The 20,723-nt window shown below is 43.8% G+C and overlaps 1 protein-coding gene across 3 annotated transcripts in view; it reads left to right on the top strand.

Moving 5' to 3' along the window:
* Window positions 1–2,079: 2,079 nt before the first annotated feature.
* LOC102944465 (transmembrane protein 132C) overlaps window positions 2,080–20,723 on the top strand; it is a 294,416-nt gene continuing 275,772 nt past the window's right edge. The window contains exon 1 of one of the 3 annotated variants that reach the window (XM_043529469.1): window positions 2,080–2,566. In XM_043529469.1, coding sequence (XP_043385404.1) covers window positions 2,482–2,566 — 85 coding nt within the window. In that variant the 5' untranslated portion in view covers window positions 2,080–2,481. The remainder of the gene's footprint in view (window positions 2,567–20,723) is intronic. The other 2 variants (XM_037878769.2, XM_043529471.1) reach the window with 2 other exon arrangements.

The raw sequence follows: 20,723 nt of genomic DNA, 5'->3' as shown, positions 1-20,723 counted from the left end.
AATTTGCATTAAATAGTAAGCTTTTCTTCACACTTAAAAAAATCATAAATATTTCTGGTTTAAGGATGATATAAAAGTGCATTTGATCTTCTGGGTAAGAGGTGTTGGTCTTGCCAGTGGCTCCTTGCTCTCTTAAATGAAATTCATTGCACACACAGATTGTCTACAAATTTTAGTGTAGAAAGGACATAAATGCTTGTTGCCAGTCATGTTTTATCCCTGGCTGCAAATTCTTAGGTTTAAACTCAACTAACAAATATTTGTAGTGTCTACAATAGAATATACAGTCACAGTACTTAACACCAGAGCTGTTGTACAGTTTTTGATGAAAGATTTTTTTTAAACGGACAAATGCACTTTTTTCAACATTGAAGATTCTTTTTTTTTTAATTTCCATTTAAAAATAAAACGATTTTTTGCTAGAAAAAAAATCCCTGGGATGAGACTGATCAAAACACATTAAAAATGGGGGAGGCGGATGGGCAAAGTGACCTCCCCTTTTTATAGCGAATGTAAGCATATTTAGTAATAAAATTATGTAAACTGACTTCCATGAAAGCTGTGATAACCATTCATCCTCCTTGAGCATGACTAAGGTGACATGGCTATGACCGTCCCAAACACACTGGGGAGATTTCGTAAAAAATGCCTGGTTTTAAGGCAATCAAGCGACTGTTTATCCGTTTGAGTGGAATGATTTCAGAAGAATCATTTTGGGGCACTGGCAATAGTTTTTACCTCTTTTATAAAAAACACACTTTTCATAGCTGGTGAAAACAGGTTTTACTCTTGCTTGTTTATAAAAGGTTGAAATTAAAATCTCTGGCCTTGATCTTCCAATGGGCTGCATCTGGATGGAATTCCTGCTCATGCAGAGATTGGGGCCCAAATTTTCAAGGTCAAAGGAGCAGGTTGCAAGAGACGAGGTTTCCATTTTCAAGGAATGCTTTGTACTAGAACCTTGGGCTTTTGTGCTCTGCACTTCTCAGAGGAGTAAAATGCACCCCATGGTGGAGAGGGAAGTGGTACAGGGGTCAGGTGAGTGGGCCCTGTCTTGCCTCCCTTTCCTCATCTGTGACAAAAGTAGTTCCAGGACATCAGAAATACAAAAGTGGTGGCATCTCAGATACCTCTGTATGCTTAAAGGCTGCAGCTGTATGCTTGCGCCTCATCTCCTTCCTGCTCAGGGGGATGGGAAAGGGGTAAATACCAATGGTATCTGGGTCTCCCACCAGACAACATGGACAATAAATGAATGGCTGTAAAGCTGGGGCCCCAGGAATAAATATTATGCCTGGAAAGGAAGGACAAAGCAGTGGACAGAAGGATCTAGTAGAGAAAGGTGCAGCTGGTGAAATCCAGGGGGGTTCTCTTCTCCCTGAGGGACTATCCTGATGGGTGTACACCTTTGTCCATCACATCCAGTCCCCTGCTGCTCAACTACCTAGGAACTCTCCCCCAACCTTTCCTTGCTTCACCTCTTGTGCCACATGCCTGGGCCAAGGGTCCCTCCTCTGTCCTCTCCCTCCTGCCCAGTCCTGCAGCCAGGGCTTCAGCTTCCCTCGCCCCACTCTCTGCCTGGTGCTTATGTGGCCGTGGTGGGTGATTCCCTCCACAGGCCCGCTCCCTGGGGCTGGTTTCTTTTCCCCACCCCCAGGCCCTGGACTCCCCCTCTCCCTAAGGCCTGGGGGGGGGGGTTTCTCCTCTGTTTCCCCCCAGTTTCTGGGCAGGGGTTTCCCTTCCCTCGCCAGCCAGCTGTCCCTCCTCCTCTCCCCACTGCCTGGGCTCACAATCCGGGGGAGGGGGGGCGATCTCTCTATCCCTGAGCGCGGGCTGTTGCTTTTCTGCCCGGTGCCCCCCACTCCCGGCTCCAGCTTTCCGGCCCCGCAGTCACGCCCCGGGCTCGGGAGGCTCGCAGGGCGGGCGGCGGGGGGGAGGAGGCGCGGGCGCTGATTGGAGCCCGGGCTCGTTCAGCCCCCAGGTGACCGCCTCCGCCGGGCGAGGGGCTTTCTGTCTCCTCGGAGGAAAGTCCGGCGGTGCGCGCCGGCTGGCGGCGAGATAAAGGCAGGGGGCAGAGCCGGCCGGCCGGCCGGGGAGCGAGGCGGCTCCGTGTCTCCCAGCCGGGGCGGCCCCCTGGATGCTCCCAGCCCCAGCCGCGCCCGCGCCTCCTCCTCCCCCGCTCGCTGCTGCGGCCAGCGCCGGGCTGGGAAGTTGGGTCCGGCTGGCGGCGCGCTCCAGCCCGCTCCCCGGGCCGGCGCCAGCGCAGGGGCAGTCCCCGGCGGGCGCGGAGCCCGGCAGCGCGGGGCGGCAGGCAGGGCTGATCCGCCCCGGCCGGCATGGCGAGGCGCCCGCCTGGGGCGTGAAGGAGCCGCCGCGGGGGCTTGCAGATGGCTCGCCGGGAGGCGGCCGCGGGCAGGGAGCGCTAACCGGGGAGTAGCGCCCGGGACACCCCCCCCCTCCGCCCCTTCTCCCGCCGCCACGATGGGCCCCGGGGGGTCTGCGGCCAGGGCCAGTTCGCGGCTCGGCTCCGCTGTCAGCCTGCTGCTGGGGGCGCTGCTTTGCGAAGGTAAGCGAGCCGGGGGCCGCTTGTCGCGGCGCCGGCCCCAGGTCGGGGGGCGGCCGGGATGGGTGTGAGCGTGAGAATCCACCTGGATCGCGGTGCCCCGCGCATGGGGGAAAAAAGTGCAACCAGGAGTTGATTCGGTTCCAGCTTGGCGCTCCCCGAGAGCCTGGTTGATTTCTTCCCCCCCCCCCCCCCAACCTCCATGTACACAAGCCTGTTTCGTTCCCCCTTCCTTTCCCCTTTTTAAAAGCATTCCCTTGGCGTCACCTGTCGTGTTGTCCTCCTGTTTATCTCGAGGAGAAAAACTCAGGGGAGCAGCTCTGATCGGAGCAGGAAAACGGGAAGTTTCCCTTTTTAAAACTCTCCAGGCTGGTTTAGAAAGAGTACTACTGTTCCTTATCTCTCTAGTTGCAATACAGAGATCTTATTCTTAGGGGAAATGCCCCCATCCATCCCGGGGCAGAACTCGGAGAGGAAACTGATGCCAATGGTGTGTGGAAGTCGTGAGTGATCTCCATGACCGTGATTAGCCCATGCAGCTAGAGTGGAGGAGAGAGTTGCAAAGTAATCTCCCTTGAGAAGCGTTCGAAGTCCTGTATGGGACTGTACCAGACGCTAGGTAACCTAGAGAAAGGAACAATCCTGCCTTGGCAGTAAGGTTGGCTGGATGATCTCGAAGTTCTTTGCCGTCTCTGTGATCACGGACTGGGTCCGTTTGTCAAAGCCACGTTTTCCTCCAGCGGATCCACTGCTGTGAAATGTGCTATGTGGATTTTTATGGAAAAATAGAAGCAGGGTAGGTGCCTGCTAATCGTGCCTGTTTCTGGGATCAGAGCTATGTTGCTGTGGGTGCTAACATAATATTAATCCTAACTTGTAGGGAGGGAAACCTGTCTAGTCCCATGTAATTTTTTTGTTGCTGTTGTCCTCTTAAACTGTGAACACCTTCATTTTGCATTTTATCCTGTTGGTCAGCGATGCGGTTTGACAGACATAAGAGGATTACTAATAAAAAAAACTCTTCATTGTTTACTGTAGTCCAGTCCTGCCAGCCCTTTTCCTAGGACAGCTGAATGTAGAGACTGCCATGATGTATATGAGAGTATCTTGGGAGTGGGGCAAGATCAGATTAACCTGATCAGTGACCATTTATAGAGGGCCTTTCCCCAAATTGGTAGGGAAAACACAATGCTTGACAGAAAATTGAATGGCATGCTCAATGCCAGTAATCTTAATACCCATTTATTTTAATGTACTGTATCTCGGTGCCTCAACATGCTAGAAAAGGGCTAATGGAAAATATGAGATTGCACTGAGTGCCTCACCTGGAGGTGAGAACTGTGTTAGCCTTGGGACAGTGCAGCACCCCTTCTGTAAGGTTGTTCTTGGGAGTCGAACCTGAAACAGGCATTCACATTAGACTTCAATAAAACAGGGAGCCAATATATGGGAACATGTATCAGACAAGATTTGTATAACGGAGAGCCTGGTAGGTGCGCTGTCCTTCCAGAGAGGTGGGAGAAAGGACCACAGTGAGAGGTGATAAACAACCAAGCTTTGGTAAGCTATTTCTCTCTGCTGGAACCCGGGTCAGTATCAGCTCAACTATGTTGTAGAAATACAATTCCGTGGTGCCAGGGCTAGGCGCTACCAGGAGCTGCTGTTGGGAGCTTCTGAGCTGCGGGCTTTGAGAATAAGAAAAAAATATTAGTTCCCTGCAGGGAACTAAAGCAAAGCCTGTCAGTGAGGGATTTGCCATTCAGTGTTAGGCTGCGCAGTATTAAGGAGAAAAGAGCCAGTTCATTAAACTTATTAACTAAGGTGTTTGTATGGCTTCCTTGTGAGGCCTTAACAAGTGTTTTATTTGCTCTCCCCTGGTGTATTTTCACTCATATTGTTGGCCTTGGTGGATGGTGATTCCCACTAAATGAAAGTCGCTTTTTAGCCCCCAAACCAAACTATTTAAATGTGCTGAGAAACTTTATATTATGGACAAGTTGTCATCTGGTGTTTAAAGAGCTATTTTTACTTCTCCGAACTCTTTAGCATCTACTATCAGGCCTGAATTTCCAAGAGAATTTCTCCCAAAACAGTGCTATGGGCTTCAATGTGGCATTTTACTATGGTTATGTGATTTGGCTAATAATGCTAATTCATTCATTCTCAAGAGAGGAGCCTGGCATTGAATTTAAAACTTGCCTTTAGTCAGATCCAAATTTGTAAAAGTCAGCTTGCAAAAGTGCATCTATGTGGTTGCACATGCACAAGTTTCATGTGCAAAACACCAGATCTGTGTGCCCCAGTTGGGGGTCAAGTGTGTAATTATATGTGCACAAGTAAATCCCTGGTGCATGTGTATTTCTTTTATCCCTGTTTTAGGAAATGATCTCTGTGCAGCAAAGCACTAAAACACATGATTAAATCCTATTGAAACGAATGGGACTTAATCACTTGCTTAACGTTAAGCATCTGCTTAACTGTTTTCCTGAATCAGAGCACTGGTGTTTTGAATGTATAAAGGGAAGTGTGCAGACTTATTTTTGTAAATGTAGTCCACAGATAATTCTTAAGAGTAAGATTAGTTGGGGGAATGATCAAGAATCATAGAAGCTAGAAATGCAAAAAAGCAAAAATTAATAAGCCTTTAAAAATGGCTGCAGTTTTTCAGATAAAATGTCAGTTCGTTTGCACACTTAATTTACATACACAATTAATGGCTGTACATGCAAATTATGCTGATTTATACATGTAATTCTCTGACTTGTGCACAGTCAGAGTGATTTTTTTGGTACACAAACACACACATAATTGCTCACAGAGTGATAGGTACATGATAGAAGATTGGAGTCTCCTCTCGGTTACACCAGTGTTAATCAGGAGGAATGCCATTCAAATCCAGGTAGCAGAATCAGGCCCACTGTTCCCAGCGCTTCATCCATTCTGGATATAAACTTCTCAAACAATGGGGTTTATACCACTGCATTTGGAATTCCATTCCATAGCGCAGCACGGCTCAGTTATAAAGGTTTTCCTAAACTTTTTATTCAATTTCACCACTTTGGTGCTAGTTAAGAACACAGCAGGGATTCCCAATCTGCTAAAACTATAACAGCATGGAGTTAACTTTTCTTTTTGTGTAGCACATTTCCAAACCAAGCTAAGCAGCCTATTAGGTTTTAATATTGGCCTTGTGTTAGTATTTTGTGGCCGAATCTGAAGCTTTGGTAACCATCCTGCTGTAAGAAAATATTAACTGTTCTAGGTGAAAGGATGCAGAGGTATCTGCTCTTGTATGCTTTTGAATGTTTAGCTGTGTTGTGTAATGAAAAAAGGAATTATGATTATGGATCCAATAACATCTCTCACAATGAGTAACTTGGCTGGCTCTTGAATTAAAAGATGGAATGTCTTTGTACGGAATAAAGCAATGAACTGTGCGCCATGGTAAACTTAAACTTTCACAGATATAGTACACTTTTGGAGGTGAAAGGGGAGGGATTTAAATTTGGATTTAGGGCCTGGTCTGCATTTTTAAAAATCAGCTCCGGATACAGATGTTCAGAACCTATTAAATTCTCTTCTGTGGCATGTACCTAGTAGCAATGGCATGAGCAAAGGGAAAATTCATGCTGAAAGTCAGGAAAGGTTAGTCTGGGGAACAGTCTCCCTAAGGGAGGTGTTGGAAGCCTCATTGCTTGGGATGTCTAAAACTAGACTGAACAAAATGCTGGTGAATATACTGTTGTAACTATCCTGCAGTGGCCTCAGCTGATGGATGAAAAAAATGGCCTAATGGGCATTTTTCATCAGTAATGTCTTTAGTATCAGCTGCACTTTGGTAAGCTAGATAATACGAACATGCAGAGCAGTGAAATAGCTAACGGTTTGAGGGTAAATTGCCACTACTAAGTTTTTGAACTAACACCCCATTGAGATGAATGGGAGCAAACTGTTCCTGTATGTGTGCAGAATTGGATCACATTCAGAAGTGTTTTTGTTTGTAACCACAAGAGCTAGAAAACAGAGGTGTGCAAATAATTCCTTTTCCAGTTTTGTGGATAAATTGAAAAAACTGGGTGTGGGAGGGAAATGTTTCCGTTCTACCCAAAACAAAAATGTTTTCAAATTTTCAGCAAACGGAAGTGTTTAATTTCATGTCCACTGAAACATTCTGGATGACCCAAAACAAAAAATTTCATTTTGATTTTTAGGTTTAAGAAAACATTTAAAGAGTTTGAGGGAAATTGCAAAACAAAATGCCCTTTTCAAAATAAAAAGTCAAAACGTTTTGTTTTGGAAATACTGAAACAGTTTCCATGTTTCCAACAAAGTTTCCAACCGAAATAATTAAGCAAAATTGACCTGAATTTGCAAATTGCTTTGGTCAATGCACGTTTGCATTGGGGGGGCGGAAAAAGGCTTTACGTGAAAAATGTTGTCCGACTGTACTAAAATTTATTTTAACGAAAGCTTAAATTCTTCAGAAGCTGATGAGGCCACCAGTGAAGTGTCGGAATAGCCCAATCTGGTTTTCTTTAAGCCCTGGATAAAGCTTAGAAAAGTCTAGTGACATGGCTCTGTGGTTCAGCACCACCAACCCTCTGCGTGGGGTATCCTTGATTAGAACTTTGGCAGTTTCCCACTGCTGTACTAGATGCATGCTGGATGTTTAGAGAGAGAGACCGAAGAAAAGTTGTACAATGAATTGGGGAAACCACTGAGGAATTGTACAAAGGCTGTAATTGGAAATAATATAAATTTGGGGTTAGGGAAGCGAAACTGAGAGTATAAGATAAAGAAACAAGATACATGTTGTACAGAAGATATGAAAATAAGACTCGCTCAGGTGTCAGTCTCAAAGTGATAATTAATTGGTGCGTGGTTTTGAGGCCCAAGAGCAATCTGAATATATAATAGGAGGGTGATTGAGAGGCTAGGGCTCTTGACTGGGAGTCAGGAGATCTATGTTCTATTCCCAACTCTGCCCTGCCCTGTGATTTTTGGGCTTAAATTAGGGTTAGGAAACCATTTTGGCTCAGCAGACATATCAGAGAATGGAAATAGATTATATTTCTTGCCTCTTAAAGTTGAGGGTCTGTTGTGTCTGGGGTTACCTTGGTTCTCTCATTCTGGACCTATGTGATTTCATGCACACTGCGGTAAATCAGGAATGACTCCAGTGGAGTCAATAGAGGTATATCAGCATAAGAGATACTGGAATGAGGCCCAGTTTCATAGCATGATGCTGTCCTTGGCCAGGTTATATTGTCGTTCAATGTTAAGGAAGAGATGGAAACACAAGTGTCTTCTGCTGTGGCAACTAGATTTGCATGGGAGATTAGCATGCACATTGCTTTTGTAATAGATTTGTGGAAACTTGGTCCATGGGGAGGAAAACCAAATTCTGGTCCCACTGAAATAAACCAAATTAAGGCCACTTTAATAGTGAAGGAGGGTGTTCACATGGAGGTTCACATGGGGTTGGTCCTGCTTTGAGCAGCGAGCTGGGCTAGATGATCTCCTGAGGTCTCTTCCAATCCTAATCTGCTATGATTCTAATGTGATTTAACTAAGCCACTTCAAATTCACACTGTTAGTTAATTCAGATGAACTTTTTCGGATGTCCCTGTGTAGACATGTCATTGGAGAGGAAGAACTGGTTCACGCTCCTTTTCAGTTTGTGTATCGTGTTTCTTGACTGGTAGCAGGAAGAAAGAGGCATATATTACAAGAGACCAGATTTCATCATGGCTTGCCTTACACCCTGTGTCTGGCAGATGTTTTATAACATTCCTTAATTTAGCTGTATCTCTTCATGGTAACATGCAGTAACCTCCTGGCCACCAAACTTGTCATGATGTAGTTTCAAATTCAGTTGTCCTTGCTTGCTGTAGCAGACATGGAGTCCCTTATATTTTATGCAGCCTTCCTACAGACTCCAATACCCAAGGAAAAACAGTTTCACACTGTTCAGCTCTTCAAACAGCTGTACTGTTTTGTGTTCTGTGGATTGGCTCAGGCTCTAGTGACAGATGTGACCCTTTTGAAACAGGAACAGACAAATGGTGCATTGAAAGTTCATAGCTTTTGCTGTATCCTCACTTAGAGGTATCCGGTAAAAGCCTGGAGATGCATCTAGCTTTGGAAATAATTTTGCTCCAGCACTGCCTGTGTCTGTTTTAGTTAGTGAGTGGAAATGCTCTCTTCATCTATTTGTTCAAATTTTTTTGGGTCAATACACCACCTCAGGTCACCATTTTTTCTTTTCAGATGTAACTAGTGAATTGACCCAGCAAGTCAACTCTTCTATTTTCCTTGCTATTCCAAAGAATATTAATCTGTCAATCTTGAATTCTATAAACAACGTGTCATCCCCATCACTAAAATCACAGGCATCTTTGCACTACTGGTCAATCAGCCAAACTTTCTTTAGGGGAGTACATTTTGGCTAAGTGGTTCTTTGCCACTACACTTAAGAAATGCATTAATGCCTCTTCTTGTTCCTGGCTTCTTGGGTCAGTAGCTTTGTGCTTGGAGACATCCTTTCTCTGGCATTTCTTTGTCTGGAGTAGCTCGAATCATGCTAATCATAGCTCCACTGTCATTATCAAAGGCCTTTATAGGCAACTGTGCAGTTTCAGTGACTTGACAGATGTAAACAGCTAAATGAGGCTCCCTAAGTAGACACTTATATATCCCCATAAGTGTTTAATCTGATTCTAACGTCCTTCAATGGGTTAATGTCACAAGTGTTGTGTTTAATGTCAAGCCGCTACCCTGTTATTTGACAATTTTCTTCTAATACCGTTTTTCTAGATTTCCTCTACAACTGTAAGTGAAGAATACATTTTTACAGGAGTAGGGTTGTTCTTTTGTTTTTTAGGTTTTTTTTTTTTTAAATCGTTCATTCAGAAAATAAGAAACAATGGGGGGAGGACACAATAATTCCCATTTCTATTCTAGTCATCATAATTGTGTGCTCTGTGTCACTTGTGTTCATCAAAGGACAAGGACTGCATGTTCCTCTTTTTGGTCAGGATACACAAGTCTGCTGCAGTGGGAGGCTGAGAATTGTTAGAGTGAATTGGCCTTTTCCATAATATGAAGGAAACAGTGAGCCAAAGAACAGTGTTTAGGAATTTGACATTTATATGAAAACCTTGAAGAAGAATGCCGGGGGGGGGAGGAATAAAAGAAAGAGTGAAAGGCTTTCTCAGTTATGAAAAGAGACCTTTTTTTGGTTTATATTTTTGTAAGGAACAAATCCTTCATGGTCTCTTGCGCACATCTGAAAGCCAGTTTTACTGTGCACAAAAAGAGTCTAAAGTAAATAAAACACATGCTGCAGTCTCATCATGTTGGTCTGGTGTAACTGAAGTGAGAATTTAGCCCATATAATTTGTTCTCTTAATTAGCATAGAATCATAGAAGCTAGACGTGGAATCCATCTATCTTGTCAATGCTGGATTCCTCATGCCAGTGCAGGATTGTTCCTGTGTCATCTAATAAGAGTCATCAAAAATTTTCAACCCCAGTTTTCTATCAGAAAAAGCAGTTTTGTCAAAATCGAAACCTGTTGCATGAATGTGTTGATTTTTTTTTGGATGAAATGTTTAATGGGGGAGAAGTCAAAACAAATAATTTTGCCTTTCTCATTTTGTTACGGTGTCAAATTGTTTCGTTTCAGTAAGGTAAAAATGTTTCATTTGGACATCATTTAGATTTTATATTATATCAAAATGTTAATGACATTATCAAAACAAAATGATTCAACATGATCAATTCAAAATGTTTTGATGGTTCCAAATTAAAAAAAAAAAAGATTTTTTTTCATTCTGTGGTAAATTTTGGCTTTTCGTTCTGATTTGGAATGGAAACTCCATTTTCTGATCAATTTTCTTGTCTAATACTTGGCGAAATACAATTTTAATTTGTTCATGTGACACCACAGAAATAAGATGGTTGGTAGGTTTGCATTGAACATTCTATGAAGGATATTAATCACTGAGAAATTAGAGAAAGTGAAAAGGCACTACGTAAACCATGCCTTTTTGATTTCTGCTTCTATTTGTCACCTGCCTATTGACTTAGTATTGTTTGCTTTTTATGAAGTCAAAATTATGGGTATGTTTAAAAACAAACAATCTCTACCTCCCCACAGAGAGAACCGATAACTTTTTGTGTGTTTAACTTGGAGGTGCCCAAAGACAAATGTACTCTTCTCAGAAATTGGAAATGAATAAAGGAAAGGTTCCACATTATTCATATAGGCCAGACTGGTAGCACTGACTCTTATTAAGATTGCCCAACACTTCCCAGGATAAGCAACCGAAAACAGGGTCTTATAATTTGCTAAATTTTAACCATATGGGCTGAAATCTTTCCTGCTGAGTGTCTGATGCCACTTGATGGAATTTCTGGGTTTTTTAGTTTTAAAAAAAACAACGAACAAAACCCCAACCTCCCAGGAAATTACACACAAAAAGAGCTACATTAAAATAACATAGTTAAGGTTGCAAAGTCAAGCACAAAAGTTAGGAAGTGCTAGAATTAAGGCAATTCAGCCTTAATTCAGCTCCCTTATGAGTACACATTATGATATAATACTTTTTTCTCCTTAGGACCCCTGCCTCATTCAGTGCACTGATGGCCCTGTTCTTGTGATGAATCAAGGTTGTGTAGTAAAGGAGGCTGATGTCTGTAGAACACCTGCCTCATTTTTATGAGGCAGGGGATTGCAGGAAGAGAGAGAGGAGGCTGTTGTGATTAAGTTTGGGATGCTGCCCTGGACAACTGGATTCTTTCCCTGCCTCTATAAATATGAAATTAGGGATGACATCCCATGGGTGAAGCTAGCCTAAAGAGAGAGAGAGAGATTGGGGCCAATTCAAAGCCTACTGAGGTCAGTGGGAAGCTTGGTATTGGCTACAATGAACACTGGAGTAGGCCTATTACGAGATCTCCTGGCTCAATGCCTATGAGAACCTTCTGTTGACTTCACCGGGCTTTGGGTCAGACCCGCTCTCGCTCTGAGCTAGCTTCATGACTGATATAACTTCAGCTGAGTTACATTAGGGAAGAAGCTAGCTCAGAGGTGGGCAAACTATGGCCCGCGGGCCACATCTGGCCCACGGGACCCTCCTGCCCAGCTCCTGGCCCGGGAGGCTCGCCCCCGGCCCCTCCCTTGCTGTTCCCCCTCTCCTGCAGCCTCAGCTCACTGCACCGCCGGCGCAAAGCTCTGGCAGTGGGGCTGCGAGCTTCTGCCGGGCAGCAGGGCTGCAGAGCCTGGCCTGACCCGGTGCTCTGTGCTGCGCGGGGTGTGGCTGGCTCCAGCCGGGCGGCGCGGCTGTAGCGCAGCCAACCGCCGGCGCTCCAGGCAGCGTGGTAAGGGGGTGGGGTGGGGGGTTGGATAGAGGGCAGGGGCATTCGAGTGGGTAGTCAGGGGGAGGGGGTGTGGATAGGGGTTGGGGCGGTCAGAGGGCAGGGAACAGGGGGGTTGAATGGGGGCAGGGGTCCCGGGGGGGGCAGTCAGGAAGGAGGGGGGGTTGGATGAGGCGGTGGGGAGCAGTCAGGGGTAGGGGTTCTGGGGGCGGTCAGGGAACAGGTAGAAGGTGGGGGTTGGATAGGGCAGGGGTCCTGTGGGGGCAGTCAGGAATGAGAGGATGGGTTAGGGGGTCTGGGGGGGCCGTCAGGGGACAGGGAAGGGGGGTGGGGGTTGGATAGGGATTGGGAACTGGGCCATGCCTGGCTGTTTGGGGGGGCACAGCCTCCCCTAACCGGCCCTCCATGCAATTTTGGAAACCGATGTGGCCCTCAGGCCAAAAAGTTTGCCCGCCCTGAGCTAGCGTGTTTTTTGTTTTTGTTTTTTATTTCCCCTGGGATTAAGGACTGTAGCCTTTTAATACTGATCGGTTGGTGTCATAAATATAAAGGGAAGGGTAACCACCTTTCTGTATACAGTGCTATGAAATTCCTCCTGGCCAGAGGCAACATCCTGTTACCTGTAAAGGGTTAAGAAGCTCAGCTAACCTGGCTGGCACCTGACCCAAAGGACCAATAAGAGAACCAGATACTTTCAAATCTTGGGGGGTGAGGGGGAAAAGCTTTTGTTTGTGCTCTTTGTTTACGTGTTTGTTCTCTCTTGGGGCTGAGAGAGGCCAGACAGAAATCCATCTTCTCCAACGCATCCTAATCCAAGTCTCCGATATTGCAACCAGTACAGGTAAGCCAGGCAAGGCGGATTAGTTTCTCTTTTGTTTTATGTGAATTTTCCCTGTGTTAAGAGGGAGGTTTATTCCTGTTTTCTGTAACTTTAAGGTTTTGCCCACAGGGGGATCCTCTGTGTTTTGAATCTGAATGCCCTGTAAAGTGTTTTCCATCCTGATTTTACAGAGGTGATTCTTTTACCTTTTCTTTAATTAAAATTCTTCTTTTAAGAACCTGATTGATTTTTCATTGTTCTTAAGATCCAAGGGCTTGGGTCTGTGTTCACCTGTACAAACTGATGAGGATTATTATCAAGCCTTCCCCAGGAAAGGGGGTGTAGGGTTTGGGGGGGATATTTTGGGGAAAGACGTCTCCAAGTGGTCTCTTTCCCTGTTCTTTGTTTAACACGCTTGGTGGTGGCAGCATACTGTTCAAGGACAAGGCAAAGTTTGTACCTTGGGAAAATTTTTAGCCTAAGCTGGTAAGAATAAGCTTAGGGGGTCTTTCATATGGGTCCCCACATCTGTACCTTAGAGTTCACAGTGGGGAAGGAACCTTGACAGTTGGTATTACCAATGGTATCTTAGACCACAGTGATCTATGCCAAACGTTCAAGCTCCTGAATGATTACAGTATCAGGGTTAGCACGGTGAGAACGACCATTAGAAATAGCCTTGGATTTGGAGACTCTAGGAGCACACGAGGAAGAGTGAGTGTATTCCTTATGGCCACAAGTTATCAAATGTTCTTTTTATCAACACTTTCATTGAGCAGATGAACAATGCCAAAACTAGAGAGAGACCAATCATAAGATGTCCAGCATCAATTATTTCATACTCTCATCCCTGGGGATGGGTAGGGTGATTATCAGATGGAAGTTCTGTTGGCTGTTTCCTGGTGTGCTTCCCTGTTCACTTAGGCTAGGTGACACCTTTTACCCTGAATTTCATTTTACTCACCCGCTATGCATGAGAATGTCAGCCCCTTTTTCCTTATTTGCACTTCCACACCCCATGAATTTTAGGGTCCTCCATTTCTCATAGGCAACCCCCTTAGTTCCCCTTATTCTCATTTTCATCTGTCAGTGAGTTACCATAGCAACTGCGATTATTGCAGAATCCCCTGAAATGTTACGGTTGCGCATCTTGGGGTATTAACTGGTACGCTGCCTTCCAGTCTATTGCCGCATAGTTTCCAGAACAGCAGCACTTCACACGTCTTCCACGGTCATCTTACATTTCACTGGTACAGGGTTATCTCTCTGTCAGCTGGTCATGCCAACCTATTTCAGGCCTGAGGCCTTCTGTAGCCAAGCTACAGATGTTACTGACCTAAAGCCTGTAGGCCTTATCTTACTGTATACACACTCTTCAGTGATGCATACTTACTTGTCCTGTACCACTGTGGTGTAATCCTACTTCTACTTTACCACATAAACCTGCAGCTCTAATCTAATCTATTACCCATACTTTGATTGCATAAGTGTGTGTGTGTGTACATACACACACTTTCTCTTTTTCTCTCTTTCTCTTAGTTAAAACGAATTAATTAGCCAATGGCCCATCCTTACTTGGCTGCTACAGCATGTTTATTCCTCGCACTGATCTGCACTACTTCTTCCGGTAGAATTATTCTTGTGCTAGTGGGGACTGTAGCTATGGAGGATCCATTCTTTAAACCAGATTTATTTTTACAACAACTGGGGGAGTTATTTTTGTGTTTTTGTTTTTAAAAATTCATGTGTCTTTAGAAATAGCCAGAGTATTTTTTTTGCACTCTGTAGACACAAACAACTTATCGCTCTGCTGGCATGAAATAAAGAGTAGCAAATAGAATAAATAACTCCTGTGGAGAAGGTAATATAGTATTGACTTGTCAGCACCTGTTAATTTTCACTGATCAGAACACCATGAAAGAGACAGACCGAATCTGATTGCACCCTACTGATCCTGGGCGAGTGGCTGTGAATACTGTTTGTCTGTAAACTCAAGAAGGTTTCTATGTGGTGAGAGATTTATCTGAAAACTCCTAAATGGATGGCAAAGTAGTAATGCGATCAAACTTCTCAATAACTTAAGACTGCCACTCTTCAAATGTTTATTTTTTAAGTAACTAACATGGATTTAGAATGTTCCTAATTAAATCCACCTGACTTTGATTTTGCAGGTATGTTTGGTGCTTGCTACTACCTTCTCACAGCTCCTGGTGCGCTGTGGCATGCTTGTTTGATGGAAGAGAGAGTTCTCCTTGCATTCAGTTGTCATTTGGACATGGGCCATAGGGAGGCTTAGAGAGTTTCTATGGGTAGTGTGAGAAGAAAGAGCCCCACTCTTTGTGGAGGCAGGGTTTTTGGCCTGTGGTGATTGCTACAGTGAATCCCTGACACTCTACCTTATAGAAGTGTTGGCACAAACAGTCTGATCCTGCGTCAATGGGAATTACAGATGCTCAGCACTTCTCCAAAGGCTGTGCCTGTAGTTAAAGCCAACAGGTCGCTGTAATGGTATCTGGAGTGTGGTTTCTCTGCAGCTGGCCCCTGGTAAGGCGTGATGGCTCTTTGAATTGCAATTTCTTCCATGACAAAGATTAATCATTAGTGGGGGGAGGGAGAGGGATGTGAGTGGTAAAACCGCCAGAGTGGCTCTGATAGTTAAACACTCCCCAGTGTTCTCCACCTTGGGTTTTAAAGATATTGTACTAAGCCAAGAGGGTGTCTTTTTATGAAAGGACACTGTTGAGGTGATACTTATAAATGAATGTCTTCCTGCTGCTGCCGCTCATAATAACTCCCTTGAAAACTTGCAAAGGAAGCCTATTCATATAGGTTGCAGAACTATGGGATCGATTTTGCTCTCCCCAATCTGTTGATATTGAGATGTCCTCTCCTTACCCCACCCCAGAATGGTTGAGAACTCTCTCCTTTTCCCCTCTACCCCGACACAAATAAAATGTGGTCATACTAATGCTGTTTCCTTGGTTCCCTTTCGTGAAAGTCTCTTTACACTTGTTCCTGTGGGGTTGCGTAGAAGGGTGGGGCTGATAGCATTGCCTTGTTTAATGCACAATGAAATTGTGGGGATAGAAAGGTGTTTTAGTGATTAAAGCAAGAGAACGAGAGTTAAGATTCCCAGGTTGTTTTTTCCCAGTTGTGCCACTGACTGCCTGTGCAAATGTAGGCACTTGAATAACCGCTCCTTGACTCTGTTTGCACATCTGGAAAATGGGAATGACAATACCTGACTATATCCCAGGGTTATTGGAAAGCTTACTTAGCTAATGTTTATAAAGAATTTTGAGAGCCTAAGATGAGGGAACTACTATGCAAGAAAAAATTATATTTTTATTACTGGAATTTGGAAAGGATGCTATCAAGTTTGAGTGTCCCTTTAAAGTTTGATAATTTGGGATTAGGAACCTGCATTATTAATGGTAAATCACTCACGGGTACCTTGCATATAGTCAGGCAAATTTCTTTGTGTCCTGTTGTGTCGTTGCCTGTTACAACTGATGCTTTCTTGTTCGTGTTGAGGACAATGTCTTCCTACCTCTCTGGTGGGCGGAGGTTGAGAGGGGGTATTTAATATAGTGCCTAATCAACTCCCAGTGTTCATTGGTACAGCCAATTTGTTTGTGATCCAAGGTCTTGTTCTTCGATACAGATACCAAGCAGTGGCAATTAGTAATCATAATAAATAGTTCCCAGTTTTATTTTTAAATCATTCATTTTTCTCTGGGACTGAATCATAAAGCGTTCACTACAATTATTTTATTGGATTGTATGAGTGGACTGAAGGTTGTGATGCCTGGCTCAGGTCACCCAGAACCGTGAGCTGCTGTTACTGCCTGCCTCACTAAAAACGAGCTTTGCTGCTAAATTATGAGTCCGCTCCCTGGCACACCAGCTTGATAGCAAACTCCTCAGGACTCTGCCAATCCAAAGCTTGCCTTGCAGGTACCCGTGAGTGGTCTCCAATTCAGAGGTGCCCAGAGATGTCTTTCTGCAGTGTCCAGTCCCTCTCGCTGGACCCTCACAACAGCTGTCAAATTTGCTGCCTCCAAAGAGACAGCGCACATGTGCGTGTGCACGCACCAGCCTGTTAGTTTGGCTGAGAATCTTACCCTTCAGTTTAATACTCAGCACTCGGATGGTTTTGTAATAAAGCAAGAATAAGTTTATTAAAAGAACAGATATGTAAGTGATCATTAAGTATAGAACACAGTTTAGGTTATAAGTAAAAACAAAACACACTTCCTAGTGACTAAAACTTAGCTTCAGCAAGTTACAATCTTGGTCTAGGAAGGTTTCTCACTTAGTCACTTCCCTGAGACTTCAGCTCCAATGGCTGAAGGATTCAACTTGCTCAGATTACAAGAGCTCCGGCCCCTTGTCTGTCCCAGTGCTGGACAACAAAATGGCTTTTTGCTTCTACCTATATCTTCCCAAAGTTCATTGACCATATTTCAAGAGGCAGGAAGGCTTCCTGGGGGTGCAGCCTCCACTTCCTGTTGAGATTAAGTAATCCTCTGCCCCCACTTGTTTGCTTGCCTAATGGGTTTGTTTACCTTACATGTAAATGTACTTTTCATTGTCTTTTGTCTCACCTAGCCCAACTTACGTTAATGTTACAGTCAAGCTGGTGAACAACATTCCTTTGTCTAGGACAGGCTGGGCTTAGGCTGACCAACATATGTACAGTTCTTCATATATAGCTCATACATACATCCCACCATAATATTAATGACCGGTGTGTAGCCAGTTTGCATCTGACACATTTTAGATACAGATTGACAACAGTTGGTTGGGGCAATGAGTGTGTTGGGCCTGACGAGAGTTATGGAATGGGGTGCCCTCTGCCCGTTGGCATTGAAGAGCTCCCTGGGTTGTAGACGGCGCTATGCAAGGGCGCAGTAGTATGATTTCAGAAGAACTAACTATTTAGAATTCAAGCGGAATGTGCAAAAGTATTCCAGAAATGGTTTATATGAAAAATTAATGGTGAGTGATCTCTGGGGTCAAGTGTGCCTTACAGGCCAGACTTGGATACCCTTGCTTATTTTGGATAGTACCTTCTCAGGTGGTCTCACTGTATCAAGGGGCTCTTATGGAGCATCTTGTGAATAAGAGGTGCAGAACGTGGCCTAAGTGAATATTTACTGGCTGTTTCTATGGGAAGGATGCTCAGCACCTCATAGGAACTGCTCAGCAACTGATAGGAGTAGGACCTAAACCAAAGGAAATAGCATCTCATGCTTCAGAGCATCAGCTAATTGCCAGAAGTGTCCAGAAGGAATTTTTCCAGACATGCACAGCATCACAGAATGGAAATGTATATTATAGGTGAATTTTTCACTTCAGCATCATGAGCAAGCCATGGCTGGAAGCAGGATAGCAGACTTGATAGATACATAATATGATCTGGAATGAAAATGCCCATAGCACAAGGCCTCCCTGGAGGGTCTCACTTTATTACATTATCCACACTTAGTCATAGAGTCATAGCTCGATGCCATTACCTTGGTTGTTTCACGGTTGAAATCTGGATGTCACTGTATTTCAGGCTGGAAGCTTCACATGGCCTCAAACCTTTAGGCTTCCATTGAACTTCAGGCTTGGTTTGGAAAATTCATTTAAAATTAAATTAGCTGTAGTGACGAAATCACAGCACTTGAATGGGAAGCTTCAGATGACATTTAAACACAATCATCTAATGCTCCGTCAGAACTGGTTGGAGGTAAAAATCATACCCTCAGGCAACGTTCTTGGAAGAGTCACAATAAATATATAGCCTATTTGAAGAGTAAGTTAAATTTGATTTTTTTGTTTCTTTTGGGTAGAAAAAGAAATCAACAATTTTATTAGTGTCCAAGATCTAGAGAGAGGCCTACGACCACAATCGTTCACGCCGCTGAAGTTTTGGATCCTGATCCAGATTCCGCAGTTATCTCTCTATACTAGGCTGAACCAACACCCCAGATCTGAAGATGCTTAAACTTTGGGAATGTTCAGATGTGGGTCTGAACTTTGTGGCTATCAATCCTTCTCTCTTTTCCATTGTAGTGGGAGTAGGTTGGATTGATCCCCCTGGGTAATCAATGCTCGTCACTTTCACCTGGGTTCTTGTATGCACCGTTCTGCAACTTCGGACCTTTTTGAAACATTTAAATGGACTTCAATTTTAAAGCATGTGGGCCATGTGCTGTATGACCCTGTGCATATATAGATGCTGGTAAACCTGTGTGCAAATGCATAAGCCCATGACTGAAAATAATTGCTTCCATTTTAGTTCCCTGTTCAGTGATGCAGAACCTACTGCACAGGGGCCTCTATCCAGGCGTGGTCAGAGGATATTCTCTGTGCTTGAAATTCTGGCCCCATTGATGTCAATGGGAGTTTTTCCATTGACTTCAGAGGGGCCAGGATTTTACCCCATATATTTATTCTTCTGTTCCTCCACCAAGCCAGGGCTCTTCTGTAAAAACCCTTTCCCTCTACCAAAGAATTCTCTTTTCCTGTAAGAAGGAACAGATTGGACAAAAAGGACATTGTTAGTGCTATTCACAGTCAGAGTATGGTTTATATGAATTCTGCTTTTACATCATATACATTCCCACTTGCAAGGGAAGGGGGCCCTCTTCATGGTGCCAGTCAGATTTTGGCACCATTAGAACCCTTCGGAGCTGAAGCAATTTTTGGAAGTCTCTCCGTCTGTCTGCTAATTAGTCTGCAATTGTCAATAGTAGGTGAAATTTTCTGTTAGTAATCTAACTGTGCCCATATGAACAATGCTATTCCAGTGTTCCCCAGAGGAAGATATTTAACCCAGTTGATTTAAGAGCAGAAGTGGTTCAGATCATTTACAAATGTTTCAACCCAGAATATTGGGCTATTAAAAGTAAAGGAGCTTAAATATTGTGTTTAGTTTTAGTTTTCCCATTGCTTTTGAATGGAAACTGATATAAAAATGCAGTTGGTATTTTCAGTCATGTTGCCTTTGAAAACAGGGAGATATGTTGTATATACCTGGCATGTTATATATTTTGCCCTTGTTTTGCAGCCTCTATGTATTTCATATGATACAAAAAGTAATGCAGAGATCTCAGTGGGAATTTTGACAGCACGGAGATCATGGACAAAGCCAGCAATCTTTTAAAAGAATAATTAATTCATATAGTCTTGGGAGGCTAATATAGTTTTCCTCATTTTACAGATGTGGAAAATGAAACACAGAGGTTAAGGGTCAGATTTTTGTCATTGGTCTTCAATTGTGGATGTCCAGTTGTAAACACGCAAGGACTGATATTTTTTTGAAAGTCATGAGTACACATAGCTATCGGCTGCTCTGCACCTTTGGAAATCAGGCCGTAGATGCCTAAAGTTGGGCACCCTAAAGGTAAAGCACCAAAAATGAGAGGAATAATGACAAATCTAAACAGTTGGTCCTTGTTGACCTGCCCACATGCGCTCAATGGAATTATGGATTTATTCAATTCTTTCACATCCTAAATGTCTTCAAACAATTGAAAACATGAAAAATTGTATTCTCTCTTAATGACATTCTGACTTGTCAGTTTCTAATTCAGAACATATATTTCCTGTGTGTGGTGACTTTTTTGTGTTTGTGTTTGTTTTGCAACAGGCTAACGTATAGTATAATGATGATTTTTGTTACTAGTTAAACATTGTTATTTGAAAAGCACTGTACAAGACAGATAAAAAGAAGGGTGGATTTTATGCATGTATCTTCTCTGATTTTAAAAAAGAGAGTCTCTGACCATACTTGAAATTCCAAGTCTCTTGCGCTCCTTTGGGACAGGACACTGTGAAGAATATACATCTATGGAACCATTTAGTAGATTTAAAGGAGGCAGGAAGAGAAGTGTGAGGCAGGTGAGAATGTATGAATGCAGAATAACACACTGCATCAGGCTGTATCTGCTCCATATTTTCAGAGAA

The sequence above is a fragment of the Chelonia mydas genome, chromosome 15, assembly GCF_015237465.2.
Source record: "Chelonia mydas isolate rCheMyd1 chromosome 15, rCheMyd1.pri.v2, whole genome shotgun sequence".
NCBI lineage: Eukaryota > Metazoa > Chordata > Testudines > Cheloniidae > Chelonia > Chelonia mydas.
This window is presented reverse-complemented; position numbering and strand designations above follow the sequence as displayed.